General features: G+C 56.7%; 1 protein-coding gene across 3 annotated transcripts in view; it reads left to right on the top strand.

Moving 5' to 3' along the window:
* SLC6A6 (solute carrier family 6 member 6) overlaps nt 1–13,414 on the top strand; it is an 80,029-nt gene that overhangs the window by 55,649 nt on the left and 10,966 nt on the right. For all 3 annotated transcript variants that reach the window (XM_022562544.3, XM_089919786.1, XM_089919785.1), the window contains 5 exons: nt 2,868–3,002; nt 4,153–4,256; nt 4,383–4,507; nt 8,222–8,334; nt 13,031–13,168. In XM_022562544.3, the coding sequence (XP_022418252.1) occupies nt 2,868–3,002; nt 4,153–4,256; nt 4,383–4,507; nt 8,222–8,334; nt 13,031–13,168 (615 nt within the window). The remainder of the gene's footprint in view (nt 1–2,867; nt 3,003–4,152; nt 4,257–4,382; nt 4,508–8,221; nt 8,335–13,030; nt 13,169–13,414) is intronic.

The following is a 13,414-nucleotide window of genomic DNA, read 5'->3' as shown; positions in this document are numbered from 1 at the left end:
ACAGCGGACACACACACACAAGCCAGCTGGCCTGGACCACATCCCACCTCTGCCACCTACTGGCCCTGGGCCCCCGAGCAGCTGACGTGACCTCACTGGGCCTCCGTGTCCTCATCTAGAAAATGCAGGGGATAATAGTCCTACTTCTTCCAGTTGTGAGTTAACACGCATAAAGCTCTGGCATAGCGCCCGGCACACAGCAAGCGCTATATAAGTGCTTGTGAAACGAATTAAATACGTGGAAACAAGGGAAGCCACCCCCACCCCGGGAGGTGTACTGTGTCCCTGACACAAAGCCCTCTGGCCACAGCCCGCACACCCGCCCAGCCCAGGGGGCCCTCAGGCTTTGAAGCAGCTGCCCTCCGCCCTCCGCCCTGCCGCTGTCAGCAGCCATTGTTCTCCGGGCCCTGAGCTAGGGGCCGGGGGCGGGCCTGTCGGCAGGAAGGGAGGAACGGCCTGCGGGCTGGTCTTCTTTCTTCTCTCACCCCTTCCGTGGCTTCCTGACCTGCCTCCACCCTCCACGTCTGCCTTCCGGTCCCTGGGAAATGGAGGGCTCTCTGCCTCGGGAGAAGACAGTAAGGTGGCTGGGGAAACTGAGGCCCGGGGGAGAGGGGCGTCCAGGGAGGGTGTGGCAGAGGCAGAAGGAGGGTGGCCCTTTTAGCCTGGGGTCCTCAGGAGGACCTGCTGCTAGGGTGAGTGGGGAAGCCACCCGCTGGGAGGGTGCAGAGGTGCATACGGACCCCAGTCTGTGCAGCCCCAGCTGACCCTCTCAGCCACTCCACCCCTCCCGCTTGCAGAGCTGGAGGAAACCTTAGAGCCCAGCTGGTTTGAGCTCCCCAACTTGGCAGGTGGGGAAATGGAGCCCAGAGAGGGGCAGTAACTTGCCCAAGGTCTCACAGCAAGCTTGTCACTGAGCCTGAATTCTGACCTGAGCCGTAGAGCCCTTGGGGAGTCCAGCTTCCCTCTGGTCTTTGGGAGGATTGAATGAACTGCCAGACGTTGAAGGGCTTTTTACTGCTGTGCTGTTGTCACTGGAGGAGGTTCTAGGCCTCCCCGCTCTGCTGCTTAAATGCTGTGTGACCTGTGGGCAAGGGACAGACTCTCTGGGCCTCACTTTCCTTGCTTTCAAGATGGGGTTAGGGCAGGACCAGGTGAGTGTAGAAGTCACTGCGCTTGGATTAGCACTAGGTACACAGTAAGCACTCAATAAATGCTGGCTGGTGATATTGACTGAAGGCAGCTGAGCCCGACAGGCCCTGAAAGCTTCCTTCTTTCCTTTTTCCAAAGCCCCCTGCTAGTTGTTTCTACTCAAAGGGATGGCAGCTGTCTGAGAACTGGGCTCCATTATGGCAGCTAGGTGAGGTTCAGGGCTCTATCACCGCCCCCCATCGGTGTCTGTTACCTGCCTGAGTCCAGAAGTGCCTGGCAGTGTTCTGGCACTGCCCCCTCCCCCAACGCCGTGGGCCTTTCATCCTGTTCTCGGTCTCAGTTTCCTCACCTGTAAAATGGGTGCATTGGCCATGCAGTGGTCCCTCCCTGGACCCCTGGCCTCAAGGCCCTCAGAGGGGGTCAGGGGCTCTGTGAGCTAGTCTTAGCATTTCCACTGGTCACCACGGACTTTTGCATGTCCTGCACCGTGCAGTAAGATGCCTCATGCCTTGGCTCGGGGCTGACCTTCTGCCTGCTGGGTGCAGGCCTTGAGCACAGTGGTGGCTTGGAGAAGTCTGGGAGCCCTGCCCAGTCTCAGTTCCTTCTCCAGCAGCAGGTTAGCCAATGTACCGATTTGGGGGTGTGGTGAGCATGAAGTGGGCTGGTGCTGGGGAGGCCTGGCTCAGCCGGTGACCTGCTGAAATAGCAGGATTTCACTGTCCATTCAGCCAGGCATCTTCGAGCTCCTCTCAGGTGTAAACCCTGCCTGGGAACTTCTTGTGTTGAAGAAGTTGGGAAAATCCATCCACGAACTGAGGCTACAGGAGGTATGAAGGCTGGTGCTTTCAGGACAAGAGGAGTAGAGAAAGTAGGGCGGGGCCCTTGGAGATGGAAAGGCCTGGCCCGGGTCATCTCTGGTCCCCACCTTGATTGACCTAGGCCTGCCTGGGACGTGCTGCGTGACCCAGGGAAGGCTGTGGCCTCCTGCACCCCCAAGGAAGTGGAGGCCTTCCCCATCCTCGTTTCCCCTCTCCAGAAGTTCCTGTTTGCTTCCTGCACAATCACATGGCCAACGACAGGCCCCATTTCTTGCTCAAGCACCTAAGCGGCCACCTAAGTGCCATGCACTGTTTTGACCACGTTGTGAGCATCATTTCATTGAATCCTTGCCTAATCCCTTAATGAGGGCCTTCTATTACTCATCTCCGTTTTACACGTGAGGCCACAGGCCCAGAGAGGTTAAGCATCATGCCCAAGTTCACACAGCATGTGAGGGGACAGAGCGGGGATTTGAACCTGCACTTACCTGGTTCTGAACCATGAGTCATACTAATGGTTGTAATGTTAGCTGATCTGTGCTACGTCCTGTGGGCCAACGACTGGGCACACACACTTAATAGTTTACTGTCGTATTGTGAATTTTCCTTCTTCACCTGCTAGAATGTCGGTTCCATGAGGGCAGGGATTGGTTCCCTGTATTTCCCGGGCCTAGTAAATATTTATAGATTTTTTTTCATTGAATCTCAGTACATCTATGAGGTAGGTACTTGTATTATACCCAGGTTACAGGTGAGGCACGTGAGGCCCAGAGAAGGTAAGCAGCATGCCCAGAGTCACCCAGCAAGGGAAATATCAAGCTCCGCTCCAGAATGCCTGCCTCGGAGAGGATGCTCGAATTTAACAGCAGCAGGCCCCCTAATCGCTCTCGTCCCTTGCAGGTCGTCTACTTCACCGCCACTTTCCCGTTCGCTATGCTCCTCGTGCTGCTGGTCCGGGGACTGACGCTGCCCGGTGCAGGCGCAGGCATCAAGTTCTATCTGTACCCCGACATCAGCCGCCTGGAGGACCCACAGGTACTGCAGGGCAGCCTGGCCCCCCTCCTACCCAGGGCCGGTGTGGGGAAAGGAAGCTGAAGCAGTGTCCGTGGTTCTGGGCACACAGATCTAGCCGGACCGTCAGCCCTGATACTTTTCCACTGGGCTGTGGCGGGTTGTTCACGGTGCTCGTGGGCCATCCCGGCTGCATGTATCTTTTCACATCGAGGACTCCGGAGGCGGGCCAATTATAAAGCTTCTTTAGGTATCGCGCCAGGTAAGGGAGAGAAATCGCCATGAGCTGTCCTCCTCCTCTGCCACAGGGGCCTTGAGGGCTGCATCGAGGGGGTGGGAGAGTTGGGCTTCCTTGTCTGAGGATGGAATTCAGAGTTGGTGACCACTTAGAAGGTCGGGCGGTGGGGGCAAATACTAAATGTCCACCTCCAGGCACTCACCCACATGACCGCAGGCAGTTGAAGAGTTTATTGGCCCATCTGGGGTTCTGGGGACCTTCTGTCCCCAGGGTCCTCAGCCTTTAGGTTGCCTCCAAGGGCCTGTGATGCTTCGGGTCTCTTCCCCACTGTCCTCTCGCCCTGGGCAGGAGGTAGGTGGGAAGGGCTTGGCCATCGTCAGAGGACAGCTGGGGAGGCAGCTCTCCTGGCCGTCAGGAGCCACTTGATGAAGGTTCTGGAGAACAGCTTTGCCTGCATAATCCATTCAGGAATTCCTCCCCCTTCCAACTTGGGGGCCCCAGACAATAACAAGTACAATAATGGTAGCAGCCTTGACTTACAGGCTTACCATGTGTCTGACACTGGGCTAGATCTTAACTCTTTGAACCTGCAAAATAGCGCTGTGGGGCAGGGCAGTGGAGCCCATTTTACAGATGTGAAAACGGAGGCTCCAGGAGTCATATTTACATCATTCCACAGTTGGAATCCAGGTCCCTCTGCTTCAAAAGCCAGCCTCTTAACCCTGATGCTGAGTGACTGGGGGGCTTCTTAGACTTCTGGGATTCCTTGCAGCTTGGATTCCAGCGCAAACGTTCTAATTGCATCAAGAACCTGCATACTTCGAGGCGCTGTCCTCAGGGCCCGGTGGCCAGGGACCCGCGCCACCTCCTCCAGGCAGCCGGCTCTAAAGTCTTCTTTTCTCTCTCCTTGCCACCCTCCCCCCGCACCCTTCCCAGGTATGGATCGATGCTGGGACCCAAATATTCTTCTCCTACGCCATCTGCCTGGGGGCCATGACCTCGCTGGGGAGCTACAACAAGTACAAGTACAACTCGTACAGGCAAGTGTCGCACCAGCGGGCCTGGTGGGCCTTAGAAATGATGATGTTTAAAGAAAAAAGAGAAGTAGGGAGCGTGGCTTCCTTGTGTTGTGAATTAACTTGCTCCCTGACATATGTGTAACATAGGGACTGTATGCTGCTGGGATGCCTGAACAGTGGTACCAGTTTTGTGTCTGGCTTCGCAATTTTTTCCATCCTGGGCTTCATGGCACAAGAGCAAGGGGTGGACATTGCTGATGTGGCTGAGTCAGGTATGGTGGTATCGGTGGCAGTGGTGGTGGGCACTGCCACCTAGTGTGTAAGCCGAGTACTGCAGGCATGAAGCCAGACCCCCCCCAGGGGGCTTTGTGGGGGGGATGAGCCTGGTTTCTGAAATGGACCCCCCCCACCAAGACGTCCCCCAAGTATCAAAGAGTATAAAAGCTAAATTTTAAACACTTCCAGTTGCAATTTTGCCCAAGGGGCGGCAGAAACATTGGGGTTGGTTAAGTTGGGGAATATTCAGCTATTCTCATGTGGTCTTTCCCCTCCCTGTCCTTCTCCAGCAAACTCCTGGTTTCAGCAACAGAAACCACTTCCTAACTCAGGCTCAAGGCAGCCACCAATCGGCATTCCATCACCACCTTCTCAGCTTTGGTTTCTGTATTTTGCACTTTGCTCCCAGCACGCCCCCTCTAAGCGAACCCATTCATTCATTCCACCGCTGTTTCTTGATTTGCTGAGTCTCTGCCCTGTGTCAGGCACCACCGTAGGCCCAGGTGGGGGAGGGACAGGGGGTGTGGCAGGCCACCCTCTGGGACGGTGACAGGTCCAGTTTTGGGGAAGGTTGTTGGGGACACCATCACCCCCCTGGGGTGTGGGCCCCATTGGCGGGGCACTTCCTGCAAGACACCTGCCAGTGGAGAGAGAGTCTTAGAATCAGAGTCTTCAAAGCCTGGGGTCTTAGGCTGGGATCCTGGGGTTCCAGCGAGATGGTTCTGGAACCCGAGAATTGTGAGGGCTTCAGCTGCTAGAATCCTAGAGCGTCAGAAGCACAGGTGTCCCAGTTCTAAGACGTGCCCGTGGGCGCTCCCAGTCCTGGACCCCAGCTCTGTGGCTGCGGGGGCTTCGATGTGGGAGTGAGAACCTTATTCCCAGCATCCCCAAGGTCCGCCTTTCTGGCCTCTGCGGCCTCCTCCCATCCTGCCCAGGTCACTTGGAGGGTGGTTGTTGCTGTTTCACAGCCTGACCACCTGACTTCCCACGACCTCTCAGGGGCCACTTGGAAGCAGGTGAGGGCCCTGGGCTGAGGCCCCTCCCAGGCCCAGAGGAGAGCGTGAGGTCCTAATTCCAGGGATCACAGACCAGGGTCAGGCACAGTTGGAGTCCCCATATGGCGCTACCCTTGCCCTTGTTGGAAACAAGGGCTGGTGTCCCGGTTCCCCAGCCAGGGACCCTAGTGTTGGGGGGTTGGGTGCCCCAGCATCATGCATTCAGATGTCACCACGGCAGATGAGGTCAACGGCTTGAGACCTAGGGCCTTGCTTGGGCTGGTCAGGGTTAGAGCTGGGGTCTCCTGGACAGGCCCCTCTGACACGAGGATATCCCCCTGCAGCCTCCCCATCCCACCGTGCACACATGCGACCTCTGGGCTCCTCCGGCCTCTCAGAGCCGCAGGCCCCGCTTCCCCCCTTACTCGGTGAAGATGCTCACTGCCCTGCCCCCTCCTCCCACGCCCAGTGCTGCAAGACAGGCCTGACAAGCCCACGCCTCAGCCCCACAGCTGTCTCCACTGCCCCCGCTCCCAGATCGGACCTTCAGACATAGTTTTCCTTCCCTGAGAGCCCCCAGAGGCAGGCCAGAGACTGAGGACACAAAGTATTTCCAGAAGTGAAATAGCCACACACGTGTGGGACTTCGGCAGAGTGACGAAGGGGAGACAGTTGACATCTCCTTTGCAAATGGCTTTTTTTTCCGGTTGAGGGCTTGCAAACCAATTCTGATTGATGGGGAATCGCCAGGAGCATGGAGGGAATTTGTCAGTGGGAGATTATGAAATATGTGAAATAGATCTTTCAATAGATCTGTCAGTATATGAAATAGATCTTTCTCTGTGGACAGCTAGATACTTTTATATACGTATTCATCGTCAAGATAAGTTGTTTCTTATTCCCGTCCACTTCAAAGACCTTGTCATTTATTCCCCCACGGTGATGTCTGAACAGCCGACACATCAAGGGTGATTATTTCGCTAATAAGCTTTTAACAAGCACCATATTGAGCGAAGTGCATTGGAACAAGATAATTATTTAGCCGAACGGAGTGCAAATTGCAAATGAAGCGTAGAGCGGGGCATCTCTGCTGCCCCAGGGGCTCCAGCGGCTGCCGTGTCTCCCCGACTTCTCTCTCTAGTTCCCGTGCTTTCAGAGAAGGATGCTCAGACCCTCCCCCGGAGGCTGGCTTGAAAAAGGCAAAACTGAAATACAGAAACAGCCGTTGAGAAGCTTCAGGGCCCAGCGGACGGGCGGGGGAGAGGTGGGGTGAGGGCCCCATTTTACATCTGTCTCGCAGCGGCTGGATTGATTCCTCCCGGTGCCGCCTACCAGTCGGGCCGGAGCTGACCTGGGGGGCCCAGGGGGCCCCAGCCAGGTGGAAATGTGGGTACTACTCCAGCTGGGGCTTTGGGGTTGGGACGAGCACCCTTCCACCTCTTCCGGGGGTTTTCCACCATCGCCTCCGAGGACATGGTCACAGTCACCGTTGAGCTTTCCTCACGTTGGGGGACTCTGGCTGTACAGGGTCTCGCCCTCGCCACCACGCGTGTGGTCAACGCCGTACGATGTGGTTTCTGGCTCCAATTTATATCAAAGTTTTTTTTTTCATTCTCAGACCATTCATTTGGTTCCTGATACCTGTTTCAAATATCCTGCCCTCCAGCCCTTCTCGTTTCACATTTCTTGCCTTTTTTTAAATTGTTTTTGAGTTGTGGATTTTGCTCTATTTTTTTTCAGCCCAGGCCCTCCCTGTCTCCTTTCTTTGGCGGCTCCCGACCGTCTGGTGGACCCACAGGTCTCGGTTACAACTCCGTCTTTCCCCCGGTGTCTTCTCTCAGGCCGACTGGAGGCGAGAGGGGACGTTTCCAGTTGGAGGCACCCCCAGAGCCGGTGGGGCTCCTGCCTCCAAATAGTCACGGCCCTCCCTAGAGACCAGAGCCCTTTACCAGGGAAATGGCACCAGCACCCAAGAATCTGAGCAGGAGAAGCCTCGTTGGGGTTCACGTATGGGAACCTGCCCCTCACTTCTGTGGGGAGCCTGAGGCCCCGAGAGGGCGTATGGTGACGTGATGCGGAGGTGGTGGGCCGAGGACTGGACTGCAGCCTGGGGGGCTCTCCGCCTGGGGTCTTGCCCTGCACTCGCCTCCCTCCAGCTTTGGGCCTTCGCTGTGACGGTGCTCCAGTGGGTGCACAGATGCACCCGCAAGAGACATCGGCCCCGCGGGGCGTGGTTCTGTGTTCTTTTTTCTGGCCACTCATTTAGTGTTTCAGTAGAAAGCTTTTCTTTGCAAACAGGGCGTTAGTAGTCAGATAACTCTAGCAGTCAGGACGCTCCCTGTTTTTGCTTCCTTCCAGCAAACGTTGGTGTGACTCTCTGGTTTGGGGGGAGGTCCTCCTTTCCCAAGCCGGCAGACTGAGTCCCAGGCTCGGTCCTATTTCCTACCCCATAACCGGTGTCCGCTCGGAACCTGGCGTGTGACGAGGCCGCCTGTGCTGCTGCATAGGAGACAGATGCTAAAACGGGGCCCCGCCTGAGCCCCGGCGCGTCCCACCCCACAGTGAGACAGGCCTGGCCTCTTCCCCAGGCGGGACCCTGCATCTGGGGCTTGGGAGACCCGCCTCAGACCCGAGTGTCTTGTGTGGCTCCGGGGCTCGGGGCGGCTTGGGCGCTGATGTCTCCCCTCTGCCCCTCCCCATCTTCTCTTCCGTTAGGTCCTGGCCTGGCCTTCATTGCCTACCCGAAAGCTGTGACAATGATGCCGCTGCCCACGTTTTGGTCCATCCTTTTTTTTATTATGCTTCTCTTGCTTGGACTGGATAGCCAGGTATGTACAGAGCGAGGGGACGGCCCCTGGGTGGGACCGCCTTCGCCCCCCTCCACCCCCCCGAACCTGGTTCTGGAAGAGCCTCCCTCTTTGTGCTGTGAGTGAGCTGCTGACACCCCTTCACACCCCTCTGCAGACCTGCAGCAGCTTCGGCCAGCGAAGGTTCCTCTGGGACCCCAGGAGTGGAAACAGCCCCAGGGCAGCAGTAGGATGTTGTCTGCCCCAAAGCTCGAGTCTTTGACCTCGGCATGGGGAAACGGACAGCCACAGGCTGTGGTCCACAGGGAGCCATGGGTACGACTAGAAGGGCAAGGCCTTAAAGTAGTGGCGTGTGCCGTGGAGCATGGGGCACCCAGGCAGGCCAAGGAGGGACATGGCACACAGGTCGTTCGGGCAAGGGGCCAACACCTCTGTCTAGGGCATGAGGTGGTCACTGGCCAGGCCATCACTGGCAGTCCTAAGTGTGGCCACAGAAGCTGGAACCACGGCTGTGTGCTCTGCTTCCTGGGGCACATGGGTCCGCGATCTTGGCCCCCACGGGGAAACTGATCCTCCGGAGCCTTGCCAACACCCATCCTGCCCCCCGGCCTTCCCAGCTTTCTGCCCCCTCCCCACAACAGGCAGGACTCCACGTACACCATGGTCATTTCCTGTGCTTCTTAACCCCCACGTCCCATCCCTCCAGGACTCAGGCCTCCCCCTGACCCCCTGGGGATGTCAATGAGAACCAGCTGGGGTCTGCATCTGGTTTTGGAGTAACACTGTTCCCAGCCCCCGTGCTGCTCTGTGTCATGGAACACGTTTCCTCCCCCACTCTGAGCCTCAGTTTCCTCATCTGGTAAATGGGTATGATTATACCTACATTGCCTTGTGGGAAATGCCAGGCACAGTGCCTGGTAGGGAGCAGTCAGTGGTGCTCGGAGGACCATAGAGTGAGCCCCTGGGACACCTTCCCTGGAGATAGGTGTGTTTTCTCTGAGGCCTTCTCGAGAGCACAGGTGTGGCTCCAGGAGTGGACAGTTAAGGTGTGCAGGGCGGGCTGGCCCTGTGCGCATGGCCACATGGGCCTTCATCTGAGGTCAGGCACTGAAAGGCAGCCTCGTCTGCAGGCTGGGCTCCGGCTGCCTCACAGAGGTCTGGTCTCACCCTGTGAGAGGTGGGGGCCTGCTCCTGTTCAGGAGAGGGCTTTGCCACTGCCCCCTGGGCAGCAGCCTCAAGGCCCGTGCCCGGATGGTCCCCGGGGATTCAGAACCGGGTAGGAAGAAAGTCTTAGAAGGTCAGGCAGCGGAGAGGAGGTGGTCCGCTAGCAAGGTCAAGAGAAGAGTGGAGGATCTGGCGGAAAGAGGACCAGGATTATCAGAGAAGACGGAAGGAAAACATTTGGGAGACTGTAAACAAAATACTTGTGCAGTTGTTGATGGGCTTGAGCTGTGTAAACAGCAGGAGGACTCCATCCATCATTCCTAGTTAATGAGTTTGGCCTTCAGAGGCCCCAAGCAAATGGCTTTTATAACTTCTTCCAGAGCTCTCAGTGAAAGCCAAAGGCAAAAACAGAAAGAGGTTAATAAATGACAAAGCTTGACATCTCCATGGGCCCAAGATTGGCCTCTTGGGATACGGAACTGCTTCGTGAACGGGCGGAGGGGCTTATTCATTAGATTTCCCCTGGTTGAGGGTGTGCACCTCTGAGCCAGGCCCACTGCGGCTATTTGCTTAGGGAATCTCAAAGCTCTCAAAGCCAGCCTCGCAGGGAGCCGGTGTTCTTCTGCTTCAGAGCATGGAACTCATGGCACTGAACAACCTGCCTAATTGATGTGCCAGGAAAGGGCACGGTGGGATTCGAACCCTGGCATCCCTCCCCTGCATCTGTGTGCTCTGTGAAGTCAGGGACATGGGGGAAGGTTTTGCAGATGCCAGCGACCACCTTGTACAGCACCAGCAGTGACAGGGGCCCTGCCCTGCGAGCTGTCCACTCGGACCAGGCTTCACGTGTCATGTGTGGCAAAATACACATAACACAGAATCAACTATCGTAACCATTTTTAAGCGCCCAGCTCAGGGCGTTAAGTACGCTCACGTTGTCGTGCAGCCGTCACCACCGTCATCTCCAGAACTTTCTCATGTTCCCAAACTGAAACCCTGTCCCCACTAAACACGAACCCTCCCTCCCAGCCTAGCTTCTGTGCGTCAGCTCCTTAATCCACGCGGTGTCCCGATGCCTGGGCACAACTGTTCCCCAGAGCCAAGAAAACTGAGGCTCAGAGCGAACCGGCCCTGGGCTGAGGCCGCACCCAGTGGGTCAAGGACTGGAGTCATGGCTGCCTGTCCCCAGACCTGCCAGTTCGTCCCTGCTAGTTGGCCTTTCCTTTGAGTTCCCCCCAAAGAACTCCGTTCTTTGGACATGCAGGGATCCACAGCCAGTCTCAGGCAGGGAGAGCATGAGCCTTGCTCATTAGAGGAGGGGGTGTTCCTAGCATTTGGGGGGAGCACTGTGTTTGGCTGAGGGGCCATCGTACTGCTATGTGTTTCCCAGGGAGAGGGAGTCAGACTGTCACCCATGTGGAGGCAGACGCTCGCTAGCTGGCCCGCCCGAGGGGGACACAGTCTGTGAACAAACAGCACAAGGAGAAGAGAGCTGGATTCCCCCTCGCCCAGGAGCTCACCCATTCAGCCCCTGACGTGCGTTAGCAGGAATCACCCCATTTCCAGTCTACTCTGATGATTTCCCATCTTTCTCATCACCCCTGTTGAGTACGCAAGATGCTCCCATTTTACAGAGAAGGAAGCTGAGGCTCAGAGAAGTCAGGGTCACACCACTATTAAGTGAGGGAGGTCTCGAGAGGCTGGTGGAGCGGGTGAGGGCTGGGGTTGGTGTCCCCCAGAGGTGCAGTGAACTTGGAAACAAGGAGCTTGTGCTGGTGTTGGCCCTGACTCTCAGTGACACTGGATCTTCCTGTCTTTAATTTTCCAATCTCAAAAATGGAAAGAACCTTTGTTTTTTTTGTTTTGTTCTGTTTTTAATTAATTCATTTATTTTTTATCTTTGGCTGCGTTGGGTCTCCGTTGCTGCGCGCAGGCTTTCTCTAGTCGCGGCGAGCAGGGGCTACTCTTCGTTGTAGTGCGCGGGCTTCTTATTGCGGTGGCTTCTCTTGTTGCAGAGCACGGGCCCTAGGCGCGAGGGCTTCAGTAGTTGTGGCGTGCGGGCTCAGTAGTTCTGGCTCGAGGGCTCTAGAGCTTAGTAGTTGTGGCGCACGGGCTTAGTTGCTCCGCGGCATGTGGGATCTTCCCGGCCCAGGGATCGAACCCGTGTCCCCTGCATTGGCAGGCGGATTCTTAACCACTGCGCCACCAGGGAAGTCCCAGAACCTTTGTTTTTAACTGCTTTTCAAGCTTAATGTTTGAGCTGCAGGTCTGCTCTAATCCAGTGACAATTTAGACTCGGAACCCCTTTGACTGACACATCAATCAGAGGTCAGATCATCAGCCCCCTGTTCTCTTTGGACCCCTTTCAAGAGCCTCTTGATCATCTTTTCCCTGAATTTCCAGCCCCTTCGGGCACATGAAAGGGACTTGCTCCTTGTGTATGTTCCTCGATCGTCCCGTGATGCTTCCCAAAGGAGCCAGCGGTTGGCCATGTCTTGTAGGAAGGCTGGGGAAACCTCCTTCCCCAAAGCCTCTCCCAGATGAAAGAGCAGACAGGTCGAGGTTTTAGCTTGTTAACGTTTAAAGGAATCAGATGGCCTCAGAGGGTGTGTTGGTTGGCAGAGCAGTTAGGCTGTAGCCACCCCAATTATAAGTGCATCTGCATGCCTTTAACTCTGAAGTGTACTTCTAGACTGTGCTACAGACACTTGTGCACACATGTCTAAAGACAGACAGACTTGGGGGAAGAGTCCTGCCCAGGTCAGCAGCCATGGAGGCTGGACACCGTCTGCAGGGCACTGGTTAGATCCATGATGGTAAGCGTCCACAGGACGGAGTTTATGCCACCATTTAAGAACCGAGGAAGCTGTATGGACTGATGTGGGATGACCTCCGGGATAAATCATTAGGTGCAAAGATGAGATGATTTAGAAAGATTGAGGGTCACCCTAGAAAGTTATTCATGGACTGGCATTTTCGATCAGCTGTTTTACCTTTGGGAGCCCAGGGATGGGTTCCTGGGGTCACAGGCCGCATTTGGCTCACACACATGGGCCTTTGGGCGCGCACGCATGTGTGCAAAATCCCCCCACGGGCTCACGATCCCCACAGGGTTAAAAACCACCGTGTGAATTGGATGGGGAGCTAAGGCCCAGACTTGCCTGGGTTACCACCCATTGGTCACATGCTGCCGCGCTGCCCTTTGCGCCAGGCCCGGCCGGGCGCTCAAGGCCCAGAAATGATGGGGCACCGCCCTTGGCTTCAAAGATGACCCAGACCAAAGTGGGAGGTTGCTGCGTCGACGCACGCGTGCCAGCGGGCATGCCCGGTGGAGGGTCAGCACGGGCCTCAGAGAAGCGCTCAGGGCCTCAGAGGTGTGGAGTATTTGGACAGCTGCGCGTGGCCCGCCAGGCCTGGCTCAGCAGGCAGGACTACTCACCACACGGAGCCCAACAGTGTGGACTCTACCCCGCAGCCGACCTCACTGGGGCCTTGTCTCTGAGCTGAGGGGCTGCTGGACCTCTGCCACTCACCCCTCTCCTTTCCTCCCCAGTTTGTGGAAGTGGAAGGACAGATCACGTCCTTGGTTGACCTTCACCCATCCTTCCTAAGGAAGGGTTTCCGCCGGGAAATCTTCATCGCCTCCATATGTTGTGTCAGCTACCTGCTGGGGCTGACCATGGTGACGGAGGTAGGTGGCTCTCTCACCTGGCATGAGGGGCCTCCCCTGGCGGGGCCCTTGTTGCTCTAAATATGTTTCAAAGGTCAGTTCAAGGCCACGCCACCTCCCCGCTCCCCCCGTGGAGGCAGCTGGGTGAGAGGTCCAGGCCCGCTGAGCTGCCAGCCACCCTACTTCAGGAGTCCTGCCCCATCCAGGACTCCCTGCCCCACTTCCCTGTTACCCTGGCAGCACGGTGGCCACCCTCTGCCCTCTGTC

This window comes from Delphinapterus leucas, chromosome 10, assembly GCF_059928025.1.
Source record: "Delphinapterus leucas isolate spDelLeu-1000000601 "Yukka" chromosome 10, BTC_Dleu_Yukka2, whole genome shotgun sequence".
In the NCBI taxonomy this organism is placed as follows: Eukaryota; Metazoa; Chordata; class Mammalia; order Artiodactyla; family Monodontidae; genus Delphinapterus; species Delphinapterus leucas.
Note: the sequence above shows the minus strand (reverse complement) of the source record. Positions and strands in the feature narration are given on the sequence as shown.